We start from the raw sequence: 22,457 nt of genomic DNA, 5'->3' as shown, positions 1-22,457 counted from the left end.
ATGCAACCTAGTCCTGGGGCGCTAGTAGAGAACATTGCAGCCGGCAGGGTTCTTGTTTGCCAGATTGTCACTGTTGGTAATGGGAATCCAACTCCGGTTGGAACGATACTGCATCGGCAGAGTTTCTTCAAAGAGGGATGCCGAGCAGATCTCAGATCCATAATCTCCGTATTGTGAATCTCGCTAACATTGAAATACGAGCGGTGCAGGCGAGCGTTGGGGGACAATGTTTAGCAATCAGGACCCTGACTGTTCTCGCCCTCAACTGGCTAAGAGCCACGAGGTCCATGAGGCTACTGAACTACTCAGTATGAGTTTGATGAATAGCAATTTCATGCCTAGAAATTTCTACCAAGCTATATCTACCAGACGTATTGAGAGTGCTTGAGCTTATGATAACGGCATGTGCTCAGTCACATGATGGTGTGAGTGTCGCCTACAGGAAGGTCCACGCTACGAATGTCGAAGCTCAGTGTTTGCTTCGATCGATGATAGTGGTCCATCCTTTGGCTGAGTCACTTAGCCGGGCTGAGAGAGTCGATTCTAAAAGACAGAAGCCGGGTCATGCGACAGGCATCCATACTGCGTCGTTCCAACAGCCAAGAAAGCACATCTCCACCAAACAGATCCACAGCTCTTCGCAGGCATCGTCTTCCAACATCCAGTCCCTGGACAATCATTCTGCTGTCGCAGTTCCACTCCTCGAAGCAGGCAAGTGGGTGACAGAATCGTTTGCCGCTCTATGAACCCTAGCTCTTTTCCTACCATTTTTCACTTTCTACTTCTTGAAGAGTATTCTCTAGTAAATATATAGAAGTTAACTAATAATAGAATAAATAGGTCGTAAGTGTTATAATCATTTGTTGACTGGTGATCTAATTTGTCACCCACTTAGCAGGTACAAGCAGTTGCACAGTGATGTTGGAGGCTAGTGCAGGGTGTCTGGGCTGCTCATATCCATAAAGGATGGCATCGTGAGATTTACTTTGAACATGGATGGCAGGAACTTTTGTACGCAAACAACCCATAGAACCGCTCCATCAAATCCCGACCCTGGGTTTCCAAGGCCGCCCCAAAAGGATTTGTATGGCAACCAAATCATATCGGAATCATAAGTCTCGACGATCAGGGGCTTGCAATTCAGGGGGTAAAATGAACGCCCGAAAGTTGAAATGTAAGTGGACCATGACGATTGTCTATCGATGAACATGGTTCAATCGATGTCCCAACACAAATCTCCTGTGTCTCTCTATTGCAGGATATTCAATGTTTGTAGAAGTGGTTGATCTTTGCGAGTTTTGATCGCTCGGTAGATGGCAGGGGATCTGAAGAATCTGTTCTTCAGTCAAACATTCTTCAAGACCATATCATCAAGCATCCGGCCACAGACAGCACTTTTTTCGTCAATATCTTGGATCGCTGCACGACGTCAAGCAGAAGGGCTATGCTCTGCTGAAGAACCTTGAAACTGCCTATTGAAACTCAAGGGTCATCAATCTTTCGAGTGCAGCTCTCAAAATGGCGGCGAAGCCTTTCGACGAGATGGAGGTGAATTGGATCACTAAACCAGATCTCCTGGGGATGGCGACCCTGGGAATTACAATTTGCCTGGGATCCATATCTTTTGTTGTATTCATCCTACGACTGTGGGCACGACACAAGACGCGGGCAACAAGAAGATGACTACCTCATGGGCATTGGCGTGGTGAGTATTTTGTACGATCTTGCTTTACTTTCTGCCACTGACTATTTGACAATAGGCGATTTACCTGGCATGCTGCGTCTTCACCTCCATCGCGGTATATGCAGGAATGGGAACAACAGATGCTCATTTGCAAGAATGGAATATGGTAGCCGGTATCAAAGTACCTTAAGTCTTCATTCCCTTTTCTACAACCCCGTATTCGAGTTAGCAGACTAACCCCAATGTCGAACAGTGGCTTGTCTTTTTCCAGATTACTTACGCATGGAGCCTTCCATTCATCAAAGCCAGTATCTGCTTAACTGTATTCCGCATCACGAATCGAAGAAGATACCGAACCATCCTTTGGGCCGTCATGATTGCATCAGGACTCAGCACCACCGTCGGCTTCATTGCCGTGGTTGCAGTATGCCGCCCAATGGAGTACACTTGGGATAAGTCAGTGGACGGACAGTGCGCACCTCAGAATATTATTACCACGATTAGCTACATGATCTCGGTCCTAGCAATTGTAACCGACTGGACCTGCGCAATCGTCCCGACAGTTGTTGTGTGGGGCTTACAGATGAAGTCGAGAGTAAAAGTTTCTGTTTGCGCTGTGCTTGCGCTAGGTGCGATGTGGGTTTTTTGAGCAGTTCAATAATGAATCTGCTACGATTGCTAACTATTATGTTACTCCAGTGCAAGCGCCGCTACGATAGTCCGACTGCCGTACTTGCAATACTATAACCAAGTCGAGAATTACTTGCGTAAGTGTTCGCTCATTTTGTAGCTTGTCTCTTTCTTTTATCGCCGTGGCTGATCAGATGTTTTCCAGATAACATTGCAAATATTGTTTTGTGGTCGATTCTCGAATGTGGCATCGGTATCATTGCCGGCTCGCTGCCGTCTTTGAGGCGACTGCTCAAGTTCTGGCTAGATAAGTCCAGCAAGGGGTCTTACAACAACACAGGGTCGAATGGTCTGAATGCTATATCTGGAATGCAGGCTGGAAGCAACGGTGTCAGAATGAATAACCTCAGCGGGCGAGGCTTGACAGTTTCGAACTGCCAAAGTGGCCCTCACGACACCTGGGTTCAGCTGGATGATGATTCCGATAGCCAGAAGCACATCATCATGAGAACTCAAGAAGTTACGGTCCAATACGAACCAGATGGTCAATCTCGTGGACGCTGATTTTAAAGAGTCAACATAGATGCGCATTTTGGGCGACATTGAAGGCGCGGGGGAATAGAAATACCTTGTCCCGGGGGCCGGCCTGAGTGCCGGTCGAAGTGGGGCCATCATATCGCCGCCGGACAAGGGAGTGATGTTACACCCTCCCGGTTCGGCAAATGTATTGCTTCTGAAGTTTCCATAGAACCAAGATTTGAAGATGGACTGCCATGAGCATAGAAGACCGAGTGATATGGGATCTGAAGGGAAGCTTCATCATTGGTAATTATGATTACCCCCTTGAGATCGTCACCAGCGGAGTGGAATTGTAGGGTTGGAGAGCCCGCCGGCGCCTTGGCTCTTGGCAGGATGCCGACGGGCAATCTCTGAATACGCGACTGCACGATATGTTCAGACTACTATTTATTGTCTGACTACTGAGGGTGACTGAATATTCGTTTACACCTTGAGATCAGTGAGAGAACAGAGTTCTGGATAGAAGAGTCCTTAGCGATAACCCCTAAACTCTAGCGCTGGCAGTTTGCGTTCCTCCAGTACAACACCTTACCTAATGCATCAATGTGACGGATTTCCGAATGACCTGGGCAAGCCACGGCTGAGTAAGCTCGTATGTGTTTGTCTCTGTCCGGCAATGCCACCCCTGCGAGCAAAGCATCACCGGATGCGGATAAGCCTTCTGCCATTGGCTGTGCGACGTCAATGGCTTCATTTCTATCATCTTCGTGATCCTCCCAACTTTTACTGCACCTTCCAAGACAAGTTCTCAGAATCTCACGAAGACAGTTGAGCATCGAAATTTGAGTATGGCCATGGAGATCCTCCCCCAGGAAGTCGTCGACCAGATCGCATCGAACTTGCACCGACCCGATCTCAAGAACCTACTACTTCTATCGCCTAAGCTTCGCACCGCGGCGGAGAAGTATTCTGACGGCTTCACAGACTGCATTCTGCGAGTGCGTGATCTCTGTGAATTTGAGGAAAAATTTCGCGGTGCGCGCTTCTGCTGGTTGCGGAAGCTGGAGTATAAGCTGGTTTTGCTGCCCCAACGGCTGCCAAACAGGATACGATCAACAGCAGACAACGCCGCAGAAGCGAAGCGCAACGCGGAGTATCTTTCCAGTCAGATCCATCAGCTCTTTGATTGCCTTCAGAACCTCGAAGAGCATGATGGCCCGCAAGGCACGATTGATCTTGCAATCACTAGTCCTGAGACGCGTGAGACGGAGATTAGGATACCAGAAGCATGGTTCATACGGCTTCTTGACCCAAACAGGCTACCGACGCTCACATCCATCGGCTCTCTTTACCTGGGACCTAATCCGACTCAACGGCAGTCGAATTATTTCAGCAGATTCGATCTCAGAGCCGCGCTGGATCTCTCACTCAAACTCCCAGGCATTACGAGCATAAATGCCGAGCTCTTCGACGAACACAACTGTGATGCTGAAATCGATCTGGTCCGCTTCCATGGGCGAGAGGATTTTGCGAGGGCCGCTAAAAACATGTCTCTTCAGACAAGGAAAGCCGAGTTGAAATTCCAGAGTCGGAAGGCGCATCAACTTCTCGACCACGATGCTGCGATGCCGAACCTTATCCTCTCAGGGTCGTCGGACTCCTTTAGCTCAAGTCTTAGACTTCTTTGCCAAAACCTCACCCAAATTCGACTTAGTGCCATTATTGACCATTCCTTTTTCTGGCCCGAGGATGAAAATGGTTCAGTCTGGCCCAATCTGGAGTCTCTAGAGGTCAAATTCCACCCAGCAACCCCATCCGGATCCTGGTATTTCATAGGACCCCGTGGAGAAGGCAAGGATGTGCAGGGATACCCTGTTGAGGCTGTGGAATATGCCACCCAAGGCAATTCCGCTGACAGCGATACCATCATACTCGGCCACGCTCCTTGCAGACCGTCAGGATGGCGCCTCAATCCCAATCCAGGCACACTTTACCCGCTGCTCGCCGCGTTCGCCAAGTCAGCGGCCAAGATGCCTCGCTTGAAAGAAGCAATGATATGGTCACCAATCTGGTGGTACCTGGGAGATCACGTCTCATCCAAGTTCTCATATAACAAAGGATTCGACATGATGAACAGCCAGAAATCACTCGGTTGGGGAATTGGGTACACGGCACCAGATGTTGACGAGGACTCAGGCTCTGTGGGGTCAGATGATGAGGACGTTCGGCTCTTTGAGTGGAGAACCGGCAATTGGGAGGCGGATGACACGTTAAAACAGCTGTTCCACAACATTGGTCGCGAGAGATACGGTGATGAGTTTGAAGACGATTGGGATCCAGACGCAAATCAGGAAGACCTGTTCTTCGAGGGTTTCTGCCAAGGCGAAAGAAATGTGTGACGTCAGATTCGCAGAGATCTGGGAGCGAGATATTTCGGTGCAATTAGTTAGCTTAGCCGATACTGTTTGGCCACCGCGGGCAGTTGCAGTTGCGACTGTGGGCAGTTGCTCGGTGGCTCGTGGGCGCCCAGCTGCCTAAGTAGATTACTGCCTGAATAATAGCCAAACAATACTGCCCGGATAGATCATTGTGCTTTGCCAGAAACCAATATTTCCGATGACTATTCGCAACCTTATCTCCAGTTCCAGGTTCCCTTGATTGGAGGGTGATAACAACTCGACTTCCAAGAAGTACTAAGACCTTGGCTCGCCCCATCCGAACCACTGAAACCCCCAACATCGTCTTCTCGGCATCTCGGCGCTCCTGGGCAGGAGCATTTTATCACTTAAGCGACTAACAAGCCTTCCGCGTCCCATAGTACTTGTGAACCCCAGGACCGAGCGGGTGATAACGGCGGGACACGTTAGAAACCTTGAGAGCAAACATGCCCGCCGGCCACATTGAATTACGACAGAAAATACAAAGAAAACTGTTCCTCACTATGCGGATCCCGCTCCTCCACGCCAAGATCCGGCGGCGCATTAATCAGACATGCGCGACGACGGAGAAAACTTGTACTTTGGGACTTCGTATACCTAGTTTATCCCATTCCAATGGCCTAATCGCTCGATTAACCATTCCGCTCCGATGTACCGGAACAGACGTTCTTGGCTGAGAGCCTTTATCAGCTTCTCGGGGATTCGTAGTGACTGGCCTCGGGGAGTAGTAGATTTGATTAGCATCTAGCATACGTCAAAAGCACGGGTTACTGATAAAAGTGATAAAAGCCCGGCGGCCATTGACAAACGGCTAACAAAGCAGACGGAGCGCTTTTGCTCTGACATATTTCTATCGACTCCCCCGCTGATCCAGGCATCGCCCTGAACTGCTGGGAACGGGTCTGATGCTAAAGTTATACCAAACACAATTCAGCAGCCAATAGGCATCTTCTTCTCGATAGAAACCATGGACTCGACACCAGTTCTAAACCAAGGATGGGGGTCGGTTTCCTTCCGACATAGTTACGGAGTTTTGAACGCTAACAATATCTAGCTATGGACTCATGATTGGACTTGGTGTTCTTTTTGCGTATGTTACATTTTCCCAGTCCTGGGCGTCAGGCCCAAATGCTGATCCAACTCACAGCGTGTTCATGATCATTATCACTTGGGCACTCAAAAGATACAACTATGAGCTTCAGACATCCGAGATGTTTACGACAGCTGGGCGGTCACTAAAATCGGAATTGGTAACTATCGATCGGTTTCATACGACAACCTTCAGCGCTGATTCTTGCTAGGTCGCCTCATCTGTCCTTTCAACTTGGACATGGGCCGCGACTCTGCTGCAAAGCACAGCCGTAGCTTACAAATAGTGAGCTCTATGATAACCTTTTGTCTACTAGTGAAGCTGACTCCATCAAGCGGTGTTTCAGGGCCCGTATGGTATGCCTCTGGGGCCACTGTTCAAATCATCCTGTTTGCCACGCTCGCTATTGAGCTGAAGAGACGTGCTCCCAATGCGCACACATGTGAGGCTTTGATAGGCAATGGCCCCGTGAGTCTTGACTAACCTGGCTCTCCCAGTCCTAGAAGTCGTGAAAGCTCGATATGGCCCGGTCACACACGGCGTGTATATCGTTTTCTGTTGCTTCTGCAATGTCCTAGGTAGGTCTCGACCTCATCGCTCTGGTCATCATTATACTAAGTTCTCGTTCAGTGACGGCGATGCTCCTCACTGGTGGATCTGCGGTTATTCAGAACTTGACTGGCGCCCCCGTAGCAGCTTCCGTATTCTTGTTTCCGATCGGTAAGCACCTAATGCCAGAATTCCCAAAGCTTTGAGTCGCCGTTCTAACTGTTGGACAGGCGTGGTTGTTTACACCCTTTTCGGCGGAATCAAAGCCACCTTTATCACGGACTACATCAACGGCCTAGTCATCCTCATCATCATCTTCATCTTTGCTTTCACAGTCTACTCAACAAATCATCTCCTAGGCTCCCCCGGGCGAGTGTGGGAAATCCTAACTGAACTTGCAGCTGAGCGCCCCTTGACAGGAAACTCTGGAGGGAGCTACTTGACAATGCGCTCCCAAGGAGGAAGTAAGTTCTTAAGTTCAAGTTTTAATACGACTCCACTCACAGTCACATAGTTGAGTTCTTCATCATCAATCTCTGTGGCAACTTCGGTACAGTGTTTTTGGATAACGGTTATTACAACAAGGCAATTGCAGCGAGTCCGATTGATGCCCTTCCGGGTTATGTTATGGGGTAAGGCCCTTGCGAAAAGTTATGAGAGTCTTGTGTTCTGACACCACTCCAGCGGAATCAGTTGGTTTGCCGTTCCTTGGCTCACAGCGACAACTATGGGTCTCGCCGGTCTCGCCCTAGAAAAGTACGATATATGGCCGACATATCCGAACCGTCTAGCCGCTGCGGACGTTGATGCTGGATTGGTGCTACCCACCGCCGCCGTAGCCCTGCTTGGAAAGGGTGGAGCGGTTGCAACTCTCATACTAGCCGTGAGTAGTTCTTACAAGCTCGAGGCCATCTAGGTTGCTAACTTCTAGTAGTTCATGGCTATCATGAGCACTTACTCGTCTGAGCTCATCTCTGTGTCGTCCATCTGCACCTACGATATCTACAAGACCTACTTCAACACCAACGCTACCGGCAAGCAGCTTATGCGGATCAACTACATCGGCATGGGCGTCTTTGCTCTTGTCATGGCTGGGTTCGCAACTGGCCTGAACTACGTAGGTATCTCCATGGGCTACTTGTACCTCATGATGGGTGTCATCATTTCTTCCGCCGTCTTGCCAGCTGCTCTCACTCTGCTCTGGGATGGACAGTCTTGGGCCGCGGCCACCTTCAGTCCAATCATCGGATTCTCCCTTTCGATGACGGCATGGCTCGTCACAACGAAGATTAAGTACGGCGAATTGAGTGTTACGAACACCGGTGCAAACGAGCCGATGTTAGCCGGAAACTTGACATCGCTCCTTTCACCAATTGTCATCATCCCACTTTTGACCTTTATCCCACCTTTCAAGCCCCAGCAGTACGACTGGCAGAGTATGCTCAACATCCGACAAGCGGACGATCATGAGCTCGTTGACGCTGCTCATATGGATGTTGAAAACCCTCCCGAAGAGAGGGCGAGGGCACTGCAGAGTGATCCTGACGAGCAGGTCAAGCTCGAAAAAGCAGCCAAGACTGCTCGCTGGCTGACTGTTGGTGTGACACTCGTTCTGCTCATTCTATGGCCGATGCCGTTATATGGCACTGGCTATGTATTTGGAAAATCTGTGAGTGCTTGTTCAATATCCAAATAGAATGCTGTACTAATACCGTGCCGCAGTTCTTCACCGGCTGGGTCGTTGTAGGAATCACTTGGCTATTCGCCTCTGTTGTCATGGTTGTCTTCTTACCGATCTTCGAATCTCGGAGCACGATTGTGCAAACTACTCGCATGATGATCAAAGACCTCTTCGGCCTGAGAGGCAAGGGAAAGCCCGTCAGTGAGGGCATGTCGCCTGGCTCAAGTACGCCACCGGAGCTCACGGAGAAGGCAACGTCCGAGGCATAAAGTGTTCTTTAGTCGATCTTCGTAACTAATGTTCATGTAGTACTTCAAGTATGTCACATATAAATGCTTTCCGGACATGATCTGCGCACTACCTAGTATCCTGTTCTAAAAGTTCTCGTTCGAAGCCACATGCTCTGATGCTGAGAAAATGCTCTTGGTCTATTCATTTCCGCATACTATCGGATTCCAGTATTAACAGAACGACAAATTGTCTCAGCAGGCTTAAATATTTAATGAGCCTTGGTGCGAGTTTACAGGTAGCGACTCAACTAGGCGATGATTATTGGTGGAATCCATTCGTTGCGTGCGTCGTGAAGCCTTTGAAAAATCCAAAGATATCCTCGACGGTTGCAAAGTCGAATGTGCCAGCAACATCTGGATTCACAACGTCAATCTACGAATATTGGATAATTTGAAGGTCTCTTTGAGGGAACTTACACTGATCTGGTCGGACGAGCACCATCGCGCCAACCTCCGGGTCAATGCCATATTTTACATATGCTTCTCCGTGGCCTGCATGGTAACTGACATCATCAACGAAAACATTTTGCAGGCCTGCATAATCTCATTAGCCAGAAGTACGTGTAAGATCGAATCGTTGGAGGAGGAGGTTTCGAGACTTGGTAACTCATGTAATATCAAGGTACTCACACTTGACCCCCCACCTTCCTGCGTTAGGGGTAAACAGCCGTGGTATATGACGATCTTCCAATTTTTGTCGGTCAGAATTGAGCACCAAAACCAGATTCAAGAAGCTGTGGATATCATTTTGAAGTGTCGGAAGCTGTTTCATCGATACTTCAAGCGATTTTGCGACCTGTACACATGTTTAGCAGTGCTATGAGCCCGGTGACAAGGTGCTTTCGTGTTGCTCACCTGGAATAAGCATTTCGCTGCTTGAGCCTGCAAAATATCGCCAGGGAAGACGACCAAAGACCATCTCGAGTCCGCGCGTAGAGCATGCGAAAGTTGCATCGCTTTGGCATCAGAGAAGCGAACGACTTGCGCGCTTTGGAACCTCATTCCCACGCTGACACCAGACGCCAGGCTATCCTTGTGACCAGGCCTCACGAGCATTGACGGCTGATATTGCGTGGCTAGACCAGCAGTGTATCTGCCCGATTTGATAAAGTAATCTTGGAAGTCTTCAGTAGTGTACCCATTTTCTTTCCGGTACGCCGAAGAAAACATCTTTGCAAATTGCCTGTCAAAGTCGATGAGGCCCTTGGCGGTCTGGTGGCGTTCAGAGACGTACGTCTCCAATATTGAGGGATGGACGTGCTTTCGGAGGACTGCGGCGAGTTTCCATCCAATGTTGTACCCATCTTGAAGACTGACATTCATTCCTTGTCCAGCCTTAGGCGAATGTGTGTGGCAGGCGTCGCCAGTAAGGAAAACTCGATGATCTTTCGTGAAATGGTCCGCAAGCCGTTGCCCGATGGAGTATGCAGAGAACCAGGATGTCTCGGCTATTTCGACTTGGTAAGGCTTAAAAATGCCATCGATGCGTTCTTTGACTCTCTCAGGTGTGACTTCCCCTGGAGTTGAGACTGGCATTTCCATGTAGAACCTAACCATCTCGTCGCCTTCTCGTGGAATGATGACCAAATTGCCCGAGTCAGACTGAATGACGCTTTTCTTCCGAATATCGGGAAAGTCGGTCCTAGGGTAGATGTCCATGACAGCCCAGACCACGTCACTGCTGTCGCCCACCATCTTGAAGCCGAGGGACTTTCTGACCGCACTATGGGCTCCGTCGCATCCCTAGATTTTGTGATCAGTGCCGTCTTCAGCTCACACGCAACCTTAGCGGGACTCACCAAAGCATACTTGGCATGATACGTGCGCTCAACGCCATTCTCCATTGTCTTCACAGTCACGCAGCGGGCATCTGGATTTCCCGCAGCTTCACTATCGACAACAACTTCACGTATATCACTTCCATACTGGATGTGTGATTTACCAGAAGACTTCACAATATCCTCGATCAAAATCTCATTGATGCGTGCCTGGTTCAGAATCACATGGGGTAGATGGCTGAGACCAGGCTCGGTGTCTGGCTCGAGATGTGACCTACGAATTCCGCCCTTGCCGTCGGGCGACCAGAACGCAAGTTCGAGAACGTGGTAAGCTTCCTTCAAGACGTCCTCGGAGAGGCCTAGGTGTTCAAGGATTTCGACTGTGCGAACTTGAACACCGTCTGCCTGACCTTGCTTGAGGGGACCTTCGCGCCGCTCAAGGATCTTGAAGTTGATGCCGCATCGGGCTAGCCAGACTGCTGCGCAGAGACCAGCTAAGCCGCTGCCGCAGATAAGAACGTCGTGCTCTTCAGGCATGTTGGAAACAAAATGACGATAGTGAGATCCAGTGTAGCTTGTTTTCGATCGCATATGACACTTCTGATTGCTCGTCTTATACATCACTAGCCAGCCGAAGCTCCGAAATCAGCTACCGAGCGGGGTTAATAATTATTTCCCCGGAAGTCAACTTGTGCGGGGGATTGTCATGGGGGGCGTCCCTGCATACAAAGACGTTTCCTGTGCATCCGACCAGTCTTCCGAATTCCGCCCGGGATATGAGGTCGGCACCGGACACGACACCCACCAAACTATTGAGCCTGTGGATCCGGGTCCGCGTGGGTCCTCGAGATACCGACGGGGCCACGGCAGGTTTTTCACAAAATGCCGGAGCTTCGGCCACAAGATATTCATTTGAAAGGATCGAGCATGCCGCCTTGTTGCGATCGTATCAAGAAAGTATGGTATTCCAATGCTGGTGTATGACGAAACCTGCTTTGACTAAGCGCTTATGCACCCCAATTTACCCCTCAGTTGCGCGCCTCAACACAGCATGACGCCTTGGGCCCTTGGCTGCAAACGCAAAATGAACAAGATGGGCAAAAAAATGTAGCTAGATAAGGGCAGCTAAATGGAACTTAACCAGTCAAATTCTGCCTCGGCGGATCATATTTCCATTTCCACAATTTTACGTCATCAAGTACATGAAAGAATTTCTCCTACCTTTTCACTCCCCTGCGCGTCATCATCGCAAGTCTGCCATCCTCCAAAGCAACTAAATCAATCATTCAACAAATCACCATGTCTTCCTCCGTCATTCCCACTTCCACCTCTGTCGTCGAGAGCGCCGTCATCAAGGCTCCTCTCAGCCATGTCTGGAACTTCATCAAGCGTAAGTGCAGTAAAAATCTGGCCCAGGCAGTGGGTCAAGGATGAGTATGGGCAAACGCTGATATCGAGGTCTCAACAAATAGTCCAGAACTTCCAGAACTTCTGGTCTGCTCTGAAGGGCAGTGAGTTCGTCAAGGCTCAGGAGGAGACCGAAATCGTCAGATGGACTTTCCAGGACGGCACCGTCCTCGAGGTCAAGCAGGAGGAGCACAGCGTAAGTTTCTTTGATCGCGGGGTTACTTCCTCATGATTGCAAACAGAAGACTACACGGAAACTAATTTCAACATTCAGACCATCAACCACTACATCACCTACAGCGTCATCACCTCCCAGCCTGAGCTGTCTTACACCTCTGTCGTCAGCACCATCCGCTGCTACCCCGTCACCTCCGGTGAGAACGAGAACAGCACCTTCGTTGAGTGGACCGGCAACTTCTCCAGCGACGCCGATGCTGGTGTCATCCAGGACGCCAAGTTCAAGCGCCGTGAGGCCCTTGCCGACCTGGCCAAGGCTGCTGCCAAGTTGTAAATGTTTAAAAGCAATGGGACTGGAATGTCAAATCGCTGAACCCTTGCGCTTGCATCGTCCAGGAAGATAGTCAAAAAAGTAAAAGATACCACTTGTTGTTCACAACTTCTTCCGCCCCTCATATTTCATGCTTGAGTTCACAGTGACCTTCACATTGCATTCTAGATATTCAACCGAAAGGATTTGGAGTGAGACAAAGTGAGCGAGACTCATTGAAACTTGCCTTTATGAGTAAGTATCTTGTAGTAAAGTGGACACAAGCCATACTTCACTTCGAGTTTTACTAGTAATGAATAATAACTTATAGAGGACTCGCACTGCCTCTCCATTGAGGGCAGCTGCACTCTTGTCATCAGCTTGCAACTCATTTTAATAATCTTTTCAACCTCCTTCCTGCATTTTCTCTTCGATGAATTCTCCTTTCCAAAGTCTCCAACCTCATACCATGCCAACCCTCCTTCTCAAATTCGCCAATCTCATTATCAACAAAGCTCTTAACAATTGCATGCCTACACTGAACTGCTGCCAATAGCGGTTTCGAGCCAATGGGTTCCGAGTTAGGCCAAATAGCAGTGACAGAGCGTATCCCACAACAGCGGCAATTGCCAACTTCTTTGGCCATGTCCGTCTCTTGCGCCCGGCATGGGTCGGTCCCTTTGATATGTCAGCACTTTACCGTTCCAAGTTACCTCGTCTCACTCGCATGCTTACACGTATTTCCAAGTCACCAAAGTCGGGGAACAAGCAGCGATACCAGAAGTACGCTTGAGAGTAAGGATATGTCGAGCCATTCCACTTCTTACCGTCCGTTGTGTCCTTCAGATACCAGCTAGTGCATCCCGTAGACCATACAGTCTTTTGCATGTCGGCCTGCATCTGGCTGACGTATTGCTGCTCTGCCTCTCTAGTAACTTCGACAGTCATTCCCTTGCCATCAAGCACCGGTTTGATAATGCGAAGTGCAAAGTTAATGGAGTTTTCCGCTGCGATGATGGTGGACGTGTGGCCTGTGAGTGAGTTCGGTCCTAAAGTGAACTGAATTAGCAACCACCCTACCCCTGTATGGCATGTAGTGGAGAGCCTACCAAGAAGTACAAAGAAGTTTGGGAAACCGCTTGCAATCGTGCAATTGTAGGCCTCTGGGCCACCAAACGACTCCCAATGCTGGTCTATCTGCTCTCCATTTCGACCAATGACATCCAGGCCCCCAACCGCATTGTTTGTAACGAAACCATTGGCCAAAACGATGACATCCGCCTCTGTGACGCCTTCCCGAGTTCGAATACCCTCTGGTACAATTTCTTGGATCGGGTCGTCTTGTAGAGTGAGGTTTTCCGAGTGCAAGCTGTTCAAGTAACCTGAGTCGAAGATTCGTCTCTTGCAGCCGAGTTCGAAGTCAGGTATGAGTTTGTCATGATACTTCGCCGGCGCCGTTGTCTTCATGTACTTCTCAGCGTTGGCTCTAGCACGCTTGCGATACTTATTCCCATCATTCGTCATGTAAAACCCTCGCAATGTGTTTTCTGCCGCAGCGAAGACCAGAAATCTCTGCAGCGTCTGTGTTCCTGGCACATGCCTCAAGACATTCTTCATGAACTCTGTATTCTCGTTGTCGACGGGGGGTAAGACCCAGTGCTTTGTGCGGATAGCTTGCGTGAGGTGCTTCGTCTTGCCTACAATGGCCGGTACGATTTGCGATGCAGTACACCCGTTCCCAATGACAACAACTTTCTTGTCCTGGATATCCACGGTTTGATCCCACCGGGACGAATGGAAGATGCGACCCTTGAAGCTTGTTGAACCGGGAACATCGATCTCCCGCGGCTGCATGAGTTGTCCTGTGGCAGCGAAGAGGAACTGACACTCATGCGCGAAGACTTGGTTGGTTTCGTAGCGACGGATGTTCATCCTCCAGCGTTTGCGTTCTTCCGACCAGACGCATTGCTCGACATTAACGCCGAACCTCATCTTCTCTATGAGCGAGTATTTCTGGGCCACATCGTGGAGGTACTGCCATAGCTCCTGTTGCGGAGGCAGTACTCGACTCCAGTCTGGGTTGGACTCGAACGAGAAGCTGTACAATGCGCTGGGCACGTCGCATGCACATCCTTTGGGTCGATGTCAATTACTGCCGTGTTTGGCGAAGCCCATACTCGTAAAAGGAACGTTACCTGGGTATTGGTTGATAAACCATGTTCCTCCGAGATCACTGTGCCGCTCAAAGAATTTGATATCGCCTATGCCGTACCATCTTTTCAACGTAGCTCCCAGCCCGATCGCCGAGAACCCAGTCCCCACGCACGCGAACTGACTGTAGGTAGGCGTATCCGAAGTTTTCGACATTTTCCGCATGTCAAATCGGCCTATGTATTGACACTGTTTTCGAAAACGATAGTCACGAGTTATCGTCTCTGACTTCTGGTACACCTGTTGGCTCTGTTCCCAGAAAGGATGAGGTCAAAAACTCAGTTTGAGGAAGCGATCAAACACTCGCGAAGGTTAGGATAGTGCGGGGGAGCATGTCGTCGTCGACCTTGGTCAATGGTGGGTAGTTCACCCATGCCTCGGCTCGTCCCACGTTGGGCGTAGCAGTCTCGTCCGAGGGTGGCAAGCATATGCATGCTACTACGACGTCGTTGTGAAACTTTGTGAGAGCTTCTGAGAAACACCATGACCTAAGAGACCTCGTTTGATGGGGGGATCGCCCTAAAGTGGAGAGCTACGGCCCGGGGATGAGGGGAAAATGGAGCTGGTCGCGGAAGGGTGACGATCCCGCTCAGGACTATTGGGGGACCATGGTTCTTGGCAGATCGGGAGCACACGAGCTATGTGAGAATGCAACGGTTCACGGCCGGAGCGCCGGGGTAACGGAGATGTTGACGCCCCGGTCCATCTCGATCCGGTTGAATTCATCCGACTGGGGGCCCTTGGAGGCCCATCAACACCTCTAGCGAGCGGCAGGTCTCAGCTCTTTGGGCATGCATACTCTGTAGGTGTGACAAGTCAAAATCTTGACAGGATTCGAAGGGGAGAAAACGGAAATTTGTGGCAAATTGGTGATTTTCCATAAGGGTCATATTTGGTTACGTTGAAGATGTGCATTAGTTCCGGTCTCTCTACATCTAGAATACCGAAGACAAAGTCCAGCACATTCACTTCTCTGCAGGTTCCACCATCTCAAATTGACCAGTCGTGTCATCAATCTTTTGCCTTGGCGTATACGCGATATCTTTCGCGCTCGCAGTAGTCTCCCTCGCAAGACGCCACAACCACTCAGGACCAGCTCGCTGCAAATCAGTCACGTCAGTGAAGTCTAATAAATCGAGGAACGCATAGAATTTACCAGGGCTGTCACAGATGACATTATACCGGGCAGATAGATCGTCCGTCCGAAGCCACTGTAAAGGGAATTCACGATGGCCTCTCCTACCGAGTCCACATGAAGGAGCGGCATCATGAAGTGAGGCTGACCGGGGTCAAAGGGAACCAGCGGCGTTCGGATGAAGCCAAAGATTCCAAGCGTTTGACGAACTTTGGGCGCTTTGTGAATGTATTTCAGCTCAAGTTGAAGTGACTGGGAAGTGTTAGCGGTCATCCCAGCGCTCGACAAGTCAAAAGAAGTAGCATTTACCTCATGCATTGCGGTGAGCCCAGCCTTCGTGGCAGAGTAGTCAGCAATTCTCACTGGGGGAACCACCGAACTCATCGACCCGACGTTGACGATATGGCCATGATTGGTGCGAACCATGTGCGGCAAAAATTCCTTCGTAAGCAGGAAGGGGGCGAGCAAATTTGTCTTGATGGTCAACTCAACGTCTGCGTACGAGCCTTCCATGACGCTGTAACCCCGTGCGATTCCCGCATTGTTGATGAGAACGGTAGGATCGCCGACTTGAGTTCGGATCGACGTGCAAAGAGTCTTGAGCGCCTTTGTGTCGGTCAGATCACACTTGAAGAAGTGGATGTTGGAACCTTTCTGAGGCTCCCATAATAGCGGAGCCAGGTCGACAACAACGATAGTTGCCTGGGGGTTTCTGGCCAAGATGTGTTTGATGATACTGTGGCCGATGCCGCTGCTGCCACCGGTGACAACAATTATTTCTTTGTCAAAATCCCATGTGTGGTCTGTCGTCCAGTTGTTTGCTGACCATTTGTTGAGATACTCGGTGGTTGACAAGACGAAGCTTGCTAGAGCCGCGAGGAACGCAACGCGCTGAGCGGTGTCAAATCTGATGTCTGAGAGTCCGACCGCTCCGTTCTTTTTTGCTGATACCACCGCCAGTCCAGTTGCAAGCGGTATCGAGAGGTATGGATTGAGGACTGATTTTCGGAGCCATCTGGCAATCACGTCGACCGTGAATCCTTCTCGTGAGGTCAACATGGTGCAGTTGTCACTAGCGTCATCAATCCCACGAGACACTTAAGACAGACAGGACTTTTGATCATTAAATGAAGCTTGAATACTGTTTGGGGTTGGTATTTTAATGTTCTGGGCGAAACTGTCACGTTTCAACGTGAGCCGAGATCGACGCCAACAGCTTTGGAACGATCCCTCCAAAGTGAGGAGCCGAGGTCCGGAGCCACTTCCACGAGATCAGACCAAGCGACTTGATACCCCAATCTGCACGAGCATGAGGTTTGGAGATCCAAGCTTCCTTTCCCTGCACGTCAAAGTGAGGGGCATCCCCCACGCAATAATGCAAGGGTCTAACCTGAAGAAGCACCATGATGCTACGTGGGAGACCGGTCTTTGTGACGAGTTTAAACGAGTGCGAACTACCTTGTCGGCCAATTTACACCAAGCTACTGTTACCTCTGCCACCCTGAACAATCTTGAATTATGCCTCGGTTGGAAGCATCGGTAGTTGGAGCGTCTCTTCGGTTGCCCGTGCCTCCTGCGGATTCCTGCGGACAGACTTGTCAGTGACATTCTGAGCCACATTTGCGTTTCTTGTCCATGTCAAACCTCCTGTCTGAACCTGTCTGAACGTTGCTCCAGACTTCCAAAGCCACCCTGCGCTGTGCGGTGGTGGTTGCTTACTCACTTGCCAGTTACTCGTAGCACAGCCTTTGCTCATTTCATTTATGTCGGCCATACTGCTGGATCGTAGACAGCTTTGACACCAGACGAACCGAATCCTTAGGCACACTAGTAGACTTCTTTCCGGGTGCGATCATCGCGTGCGAGTGCGACTGAGAAACGAGAAAACATGTCGGTATCGAGACCGCAGCTTTCGCTGTGGGAGAAGAGAGACTTGGTCTTTCGTTTGCTATTCCGTGGTATGTCTCGCCTTCAACATGGCTACTCCTTTACAGCGAGGCATTGAATAGTGACTGACTCCGTGTGTTGATAGCTCCGATACAACTGGCGTGGAATTTCTTCTACGGCATCCCGTTTGCTATCGCGAGAGGCGTCTCTATCCGCTTCTTTGCCTTCTGCGCGTATTATCGTTTCGCTCTGGGGTCGATGAGAGCACGCGAAATACAATTCCTCATCCCTCCTTCGATCAAGACGTACGAGAAATGGATCGCGAAAAAGCAGAAGCGTCATCCAGAGCTCGCGGACAAGCTGCAGAAAAAGATCGAGTCTCTCCCTGCTAATGACGGCTCGATCTTGTGGATCGGCAATCGTCAGAAAGCCACAAAGTTTGTGTTGTTTTTCCATGGCGGCGGATACGTAGTGCCTCTTCTCCCCGGCCATCTCGACTGGTGCTGGAACGCGTATGTGACCGGCGGCCCTGGAGCTCACGCAGAGGTTGCCGTTGCTGTCTTGCAGTACACTCTCGTCCCCGAAGCTCGATATCCGACACAGCTCCGTCAGGCGATCGCGGCGTTCAACCAGCTCATCCTATCCGGCATCAAACCCAACGATCTCCTCATTGGCGGCGATTCGGCCGGAGGCAACCTGGCGTGCTCCGTCGTTCGCCACATCTGCCACCCATGCCACCTCGAGATCCCAGCCCTGCGCCTGGAGAACCGTCTTGCAGGTGTGTTCCTGGTGTCGCCCTGGCTTAGCAGCAAGACGACGACGCCGGCTTTCACAGAGAACAACTACGTCGACATGCTCACCACGACATGTATGTCCCGTGCCACGGCCGAGCTCCTTCACCCGCGATTCCCCGTGCGGAATAAGTCCGACGAGAGCGATCTCGCCATGGCGATGCCAATGGACGGCGACATGGCGTGGGTGGATGAGATTTCTGCGGCGACCAAGAGTCTGTACATCACTGGAGGTCAACAGGAAGCTTTCAGAGATGATATTCGCGCGTTCTCGGAGCACGTCAGCTGTGGCAATAATGATCTGGATCTGCTAGTCGAATTGCCGGAACGCGAGGCTCATGATTTCATCTTGCTTGAGGGTCAGACGGGGCGTGTGGGCGATGCGACGGTGAGGATGAGAAATTGGGCGACTTCACAGTTGGGCACCGGGCGCGCTTCAGTGTAATGTAGCATGACAGGGGAGACCCACACATGTATGAGAGGAGGTGGTGGTGGTGGTGAGTTATTCGCGCCAATAAACTCATCGATTGGTTTATTCGCGAGCGAACAAATTGTGATTCGGTATGAGAGAATGACCATGTGCCAGCGTATGTTGAGGGATTGTATTCGCGTGCATATCGCTGTAAGCAATGGAGGTTGAGAGTGAGATTGAAGCTTATGATTGTGAGACTGGTGAGGGGTCTTTTTCACTCGCTGTCACGCTTCCAAGCTGTAACAATGTGAAATTTCACTGTTCATCGCAGTGCAGTGAGGCAACAAGTGCTCCTGAGTCATCATATCCAAACCCTGGCTTATCTAGTGCCTTGAACCCCGGTTCTTATCCCAGTCAGAATGAGCGGTCTGGTCGAATTAGAGAAGGCATCTTCTGCATCTGTCCGCACCACCTGTTTGAAGAAGACGACAAGTTGCCGACGGTCTCGCCAAGCGAGGCCTATTTTGGCCGCTTTGAGAGCGGGGTGAAAAGAAACAGACGCGTCGCGTCCACAAACTCTAGGCAATAGACGGCACAGCATCTCGTCGAGGCTTTTTGACGATAACACACATTCTGCGGGGCATTTTGAGTGCTTTCTGTTCCTTCTCAGATTGTAATAATACTGTGAGTCTCAGGAAACATACCACCAAACTCTCAGACTCACTTTGCTCACTTACCCCTCATATTTCAGCCGTGGCCATCGTCGGCGAGATGCCTCCAGATCAACCCCCCCTCAACTGCGCCTACAACCGTGACGATGTCGTCGCTGGCCTTACTCAATACTATTCGGCTCTCACGCGCCTCGCCTACATTCCATCATCATACGTCGACTTCCCACCGCCAGGAGGCTGGACAGACGCCGATCTAGATATCGGCGCCCTGCGCGCTCTGCGACGCTCTGAGGTCGTTATCGACCTGCTGCGCCATCTCCCCTACGCCAGACCGATGCACGACGGACCTCGTCCGGGCCCCTGGAACGTCGCACCACAAACCAAGGCTGTGCGCTACCTCCGTCACATGGGACACTTCAGTCAGTGGTCCGATCGCGGCGACGCGGGGCTTCATGAGCTTGCTGCCCTTCCCACGCGCGACACGGGAGCCGCTCCGATGGATTTGCCGCCGGATGTTGTCTGCCTCACGTATGGAGAGTACCGTTCTTCCAGTTCGCGCACGAAGCCTTACTGGTGGATCATAGACTGCAGCCGAGGTATCCTCACGCCGTACGAGGAGAACCTCTACACTGTTGGAAAGGTCCCGCGTAACAAGCCGTGGCGGTGTGTACGGTCGTACTCTGTTACAGATTACTTCTCTCAGCTTGTGTCAAGCTTAGGTGTTCAGCTGTTCCCCGTGCCGCCGACCGAGGACGACGACGCTGAGATCCTCGACCCGAGCGCTCTCGCCAAGTCGTCGGAGCCGGTGGACATCTACAGCGCTCACGGCTGGGGCACTGGCGACCTCGCAGACTTCAAGCACGACGAGTGCATCGTCGCGCTCCAGGGCTGGCGGCGCCGGGTACACGAGGCAGAACAGAGAAAGATTGCTCAGGACGTTGACGACGCAGACGATGAGGACTTTGAGATGGACGACAGTGATGACGATGAGGATGCGGCGCACGAGGGAGAAGCGGGCGACGGACTTGCTGATGCCGTGGCGGATATGGAGATGGATGATTTGAGTGCCGAAGCTGCTGCTCTGAGAGCCGATATGAGCCCAGAGGAGCGTGCAAAGTTTGATTGCAGACAGACGCAGTCGCACTTTGAGTGGATCGACGAGGAATGATTGAGATGCAGCATGCCTTATGAAGCCAAGTTTGTCATTCATTTGCAGCTAGTAGATGAGATATAGAACAATGCCAAAAGATAATGACCACGCCCACGCCCCTGTAAGTCAAGTTCAAGATCCAGGTACAAGTCAAGACAGCCTCGCATCACATCTTCGATTCATGCATCACCCTCTTCACCTCATAGTCCCAATTTGGATCGCTCCCCTGACTGTGCTTCTTCAACAAGGCCATCGAGTTGCCTCGCAGAACGTCAGGCGCAAGAACCGAACCCCTCGGATGAGATGCAACAAACCCTTCGTATGAGAGAACCTGGAGCTCAATCAGCGGGTCAGGGCAGTATGGGAAGTCCGATCCGAATAGAATGTGAGACGGATCGGCAAAGTCGAGTAAGCCACCTAACTGTGTCGGGCTGGAGCTCAATGCTGTGTCGTAGTAAAACCGAGCAAAGTCCGCTTGAGCAGTCTCATAATCCACAGCGACGACATCTGCGAGAGCTGGGATGTTGAGTGTTCCCAGGACACGGGTGGCTAGGAATGGGAGAGTTCCTCCGGCGTGCGAGAGAATCACATCGACATCAGGACAGGTGTGGAGGGTCCCGGTCAGGACGAGGTCCACCGCAGCTCGGGTACTTGCGAGTGGGTAGTCGACGATCGGCTGCGGGAGAGTTGAAGCTATGAGCTTCGGCGTCACGTCGAGGCCCGTCGGGTGGAGGAAGATGAGAACCTTGTGAGCTTGAAGCTTCTCCCAGATGGGCTTGAAGGCTGGGTCAACGAGGAGCTTGCCCCCATAGGAGGTAAAGACGGTTACACCATGGCAGAGTCTTTGCTGCTGGTAAAGAAACTCGATTTCTGATACTGTGCCGTCGACGTCTTGCCAGTCCGGTAAGACTCCAAAGAACCCCAGACGTTTCTCTGTCGATGACTTGTTGATCCGGTCTGCGAGATCGCTATTCAAGGTACGTGCAAGCTTTCGCCCGTCTTCACCACTTCCCGCGATTGATGCACCGGGAGCGGAGACTGATAATATGCCTAGCCATGCCATTAGTGGAATGAAGGAATGATACAGTCGTCTCCCCTAATTTATAGAACTTACCTATAGATGTGCTGATGTTATCCATTAGCTTCACGGTGGCATCTAGGGACCACTCAGGCGATGGAAACCCGGAAGGGTCGCCTCCTGCGGCATTCACAGCTGCAAGGTATGCCGGGGGAAGGGCGTGGATGTGTGTATCGATACGTCCTGACATGTTGAACTGGTTTTGATTCTTATTCAGTATCATGGATTTTTTTGAGTTGTACACTCATCTTGTTAAGTACATCTCATGAAGTGTACAAGTGTTGTGGCAACCACTCCTAAGTCCCCGGCCAATACACGGAAGCATAGTGCCGATGGCCGACCCCTCTCGACACCGAGCTGCCGAACTCAACCACTTTGGTCGTCATTGGCTGCCCCTAGTGGTCGGCGTCAGATATTCGCTAGCTCCGACATTTGTATCTGAGTACCTTGTTATCGAAGAAAGTTAATTCTTTTTAAGTTATAAGTAAAGAATACAGTTTTAATAAAATAGTATAGTACTTACTTAGTACTTAAATTAAAATACTTTTTTAAGCTTATTATAAAAAAAA

At 50.6% G+C, this 22,457-nt stretch overlaps 9 protein-coding genes across 9 annotated transcripts; 6 read left to right on the top strand and 3 right to left on the bottom strand.

Annotated features, from left to right (window-relative positions):
- Positions 1-1,690: 1,690 nt before the first annotated feature.
- CTAM01_12248 (uncharacterized protein) lies at positions 1,691-2,878 on the top strand (the record flags this gene model as incomplete). The annotated part of the gene is made up of 5 exons (XM_060528255.1): positions 1,691-1,705; positions 1,761-1,865; positions 1,938-2,320; positions 2,384-2,451; positions 2,520-2,878. The coding sequence occupies 5 exons, from the start codon at positions 1,691-1,693 to the stop codon at positions 2,876-2,878; spliced, it is 930 nt and encodes a 309-aa protein (XP_060377156.1).
- Positions 2,879-3,681: 803 nt separating this feature from the next.
- CTAM01_12247 (uncharacterized protein) lies at positions 3,682-5,232 on the top strand (the record flags this gene model as incomplete). Its single annotated transcript, XM_060528254.1, has 1 exon — positions 3,682-5,232. One exon carries the CDS (start codon positions 3,682-3,684, stop codon positions 5,230-5,232), a length of 1,551 nt encoding a protein of 516 aa, XP_060377155.1.
- A 1,006-nt stretch (positions 5,233-6,238) lies between these two features.
- On the top strand, positions 6,239-8,860 carry CTAM01_12246 (sodium symporter family protein; the record flags this gene model as incomplete). Its single annotated transcript, XM_060528253.1, has 12 exons — positions 6,239-6,273; positions 6,326-6,361; positions 6,419-6,521; positions 6,573-6,646; positions 6,697-6,803; positions 6,859-6,939; positions 6,992-7,081; positions 7,141-7,374; positions 7,425-7,542; positions 7,595-7,793; positions 7,845-8,579; positions 8,633-8,860. 12 exons carry the CDS (start codon positions 6,239-6,241, stop codon positions 8,858-8,860), a joined length of 2,040 nt encoding a protein of 679 aa, XP_060377154.1.
- A 280-nt stretch (positions 8,861-9,140) lies between these two features.
- On the bottom strand, positions 9,141-11,196 carry CTAM01_12245 (FAD binding domain-containing protein; the record flags this gene model as incomplete). Its single annotated transcript, XM_060528252.1, has 5 exons — positions 9,141-9,235; positions 9,299-9,415; positions 9,512-9,677; positions 9,737-10,624; positions 10,681-11,196. The coding sequence occupies 5 exons, from the start codon at positions 11,194-11,196 to the stop codon at positions 9,141-9,143; spliced, it is 1,782 nt and encodes a 593-aa protein (XP_060377153.1).
- A 762-nt stretch (positions 11,197-11,958) lies between these two features.
- CTAM01_12244 (uncharacterized protein) lies at positions 11,959-12,577 on the top strand (the record flags this gene model as incomplete). Its single annotated transcript, XM_060528251.1, has 3 exons — positions 11,959-12,049; positions 12,132-12,262; positions 12,341-12,577. The coding sequence occupies 3 exons, from the start codon at positions 11,959-11,961 to the stop codon at positions 12,575-12,577; spliced, it is 459 nt and encodes a 152-aa protein (XP_060377152.1).
- Positions 12,578-13,249: 672 nt separating this feature from the next.
- CTAM01_12243 (uncharacterized protein) lies at positions 13,250-16,958 on the bottom strand (the record flags this gene model as incomplete). Its single annotated transcript, XM_060528250.1, has 5 exons — positions 13,250-13,584; positions 13,663-14,685; positions 14,749-14,953; positions 15,921-16,151; positions 16,209-16,958. 5 exons carry the CDS (start codon positions 16,956-16,958, stop codon positions 13,250-13,252), a joined length of 2,544 nt encoding a protein of 847 aa, XP_060377151.1.
- An 829-nt stretch (positions 16,959-17,787) lies between these two features.
- CTAM01_12242 (uncharacterized protein) lies at positions 17,788-19,022 on the top strand (the record flags this gene model as incomplete). Its single annotated transcript, XM_060528249.1, has 2 exons — positions 17,788-17,857; positions 17,932-19,022. 2 exons carry the CDS (start codon positions 17,788-17,790, stop codon positions 19,020-19,022), a joined length of 1,161 nt encoding a protein of 386 aa, XP_060377150.1.
- Positions 19,023-19,206: 184 nt separating this feature from the next.
- CTAM01_12241 (uncharacterized protein) lies at positions 19,207-20,828 on the top strand (the record flags this gene model as incomplete). Its single annotated transcript, XM_060528248.1, has 2 exons — positions 19,207-19,240; positions 19,741-20,828. The coding sequence occupies 2 exons, from the start codon at positions 19,207-19,209 to the stop codon at positions 20,826-20,828; spliced, it is 1,122 nt and encodes a 373-aa protein (XP_060377149.1).
- A 148-nt stretch (positions 20,829-20,976) lies between these two features.
- Positions 20,977-22,078, bottom strand: CTAM01_12240 (uncharacterized protein; the record flags this gene model as incomplete). The annotated part of the gene is made up of 2 exons (XM_060528247.1): positions 20,977-21,860; positions 21,925-22,078. 2 exons carry the CDS (start codon positions 22,076-22,078, stop codon positions 20,977-20,979), a joined length of 1,038 nt encoding a protein of 345 aa, XP_060377148.1.
- Between the last annotated feature and the right edge of the window lie 379 nt (positions 22,079-22,457).

Source organism: Colletotrichum tamarilloi, assembly GCF_030869305.1.
Source record: "Colletotrichum tamarilloi strain Tom-12 chromosome Unknown Scaffold_73.1, whole genome shotgun sequence".
NCBI classification, from domain to species: Eukaryota; Fungi; Ascomycota; class Sordariomycetes; order Glomerellales; family Glomerellaceae; genus Colletotrichum; species Colletotrichum tamarilloi.
Note: the sequence above shows the minus strand (reverse complement) of the source record. Positions and strands in the feature narration are given on the sequence as shown.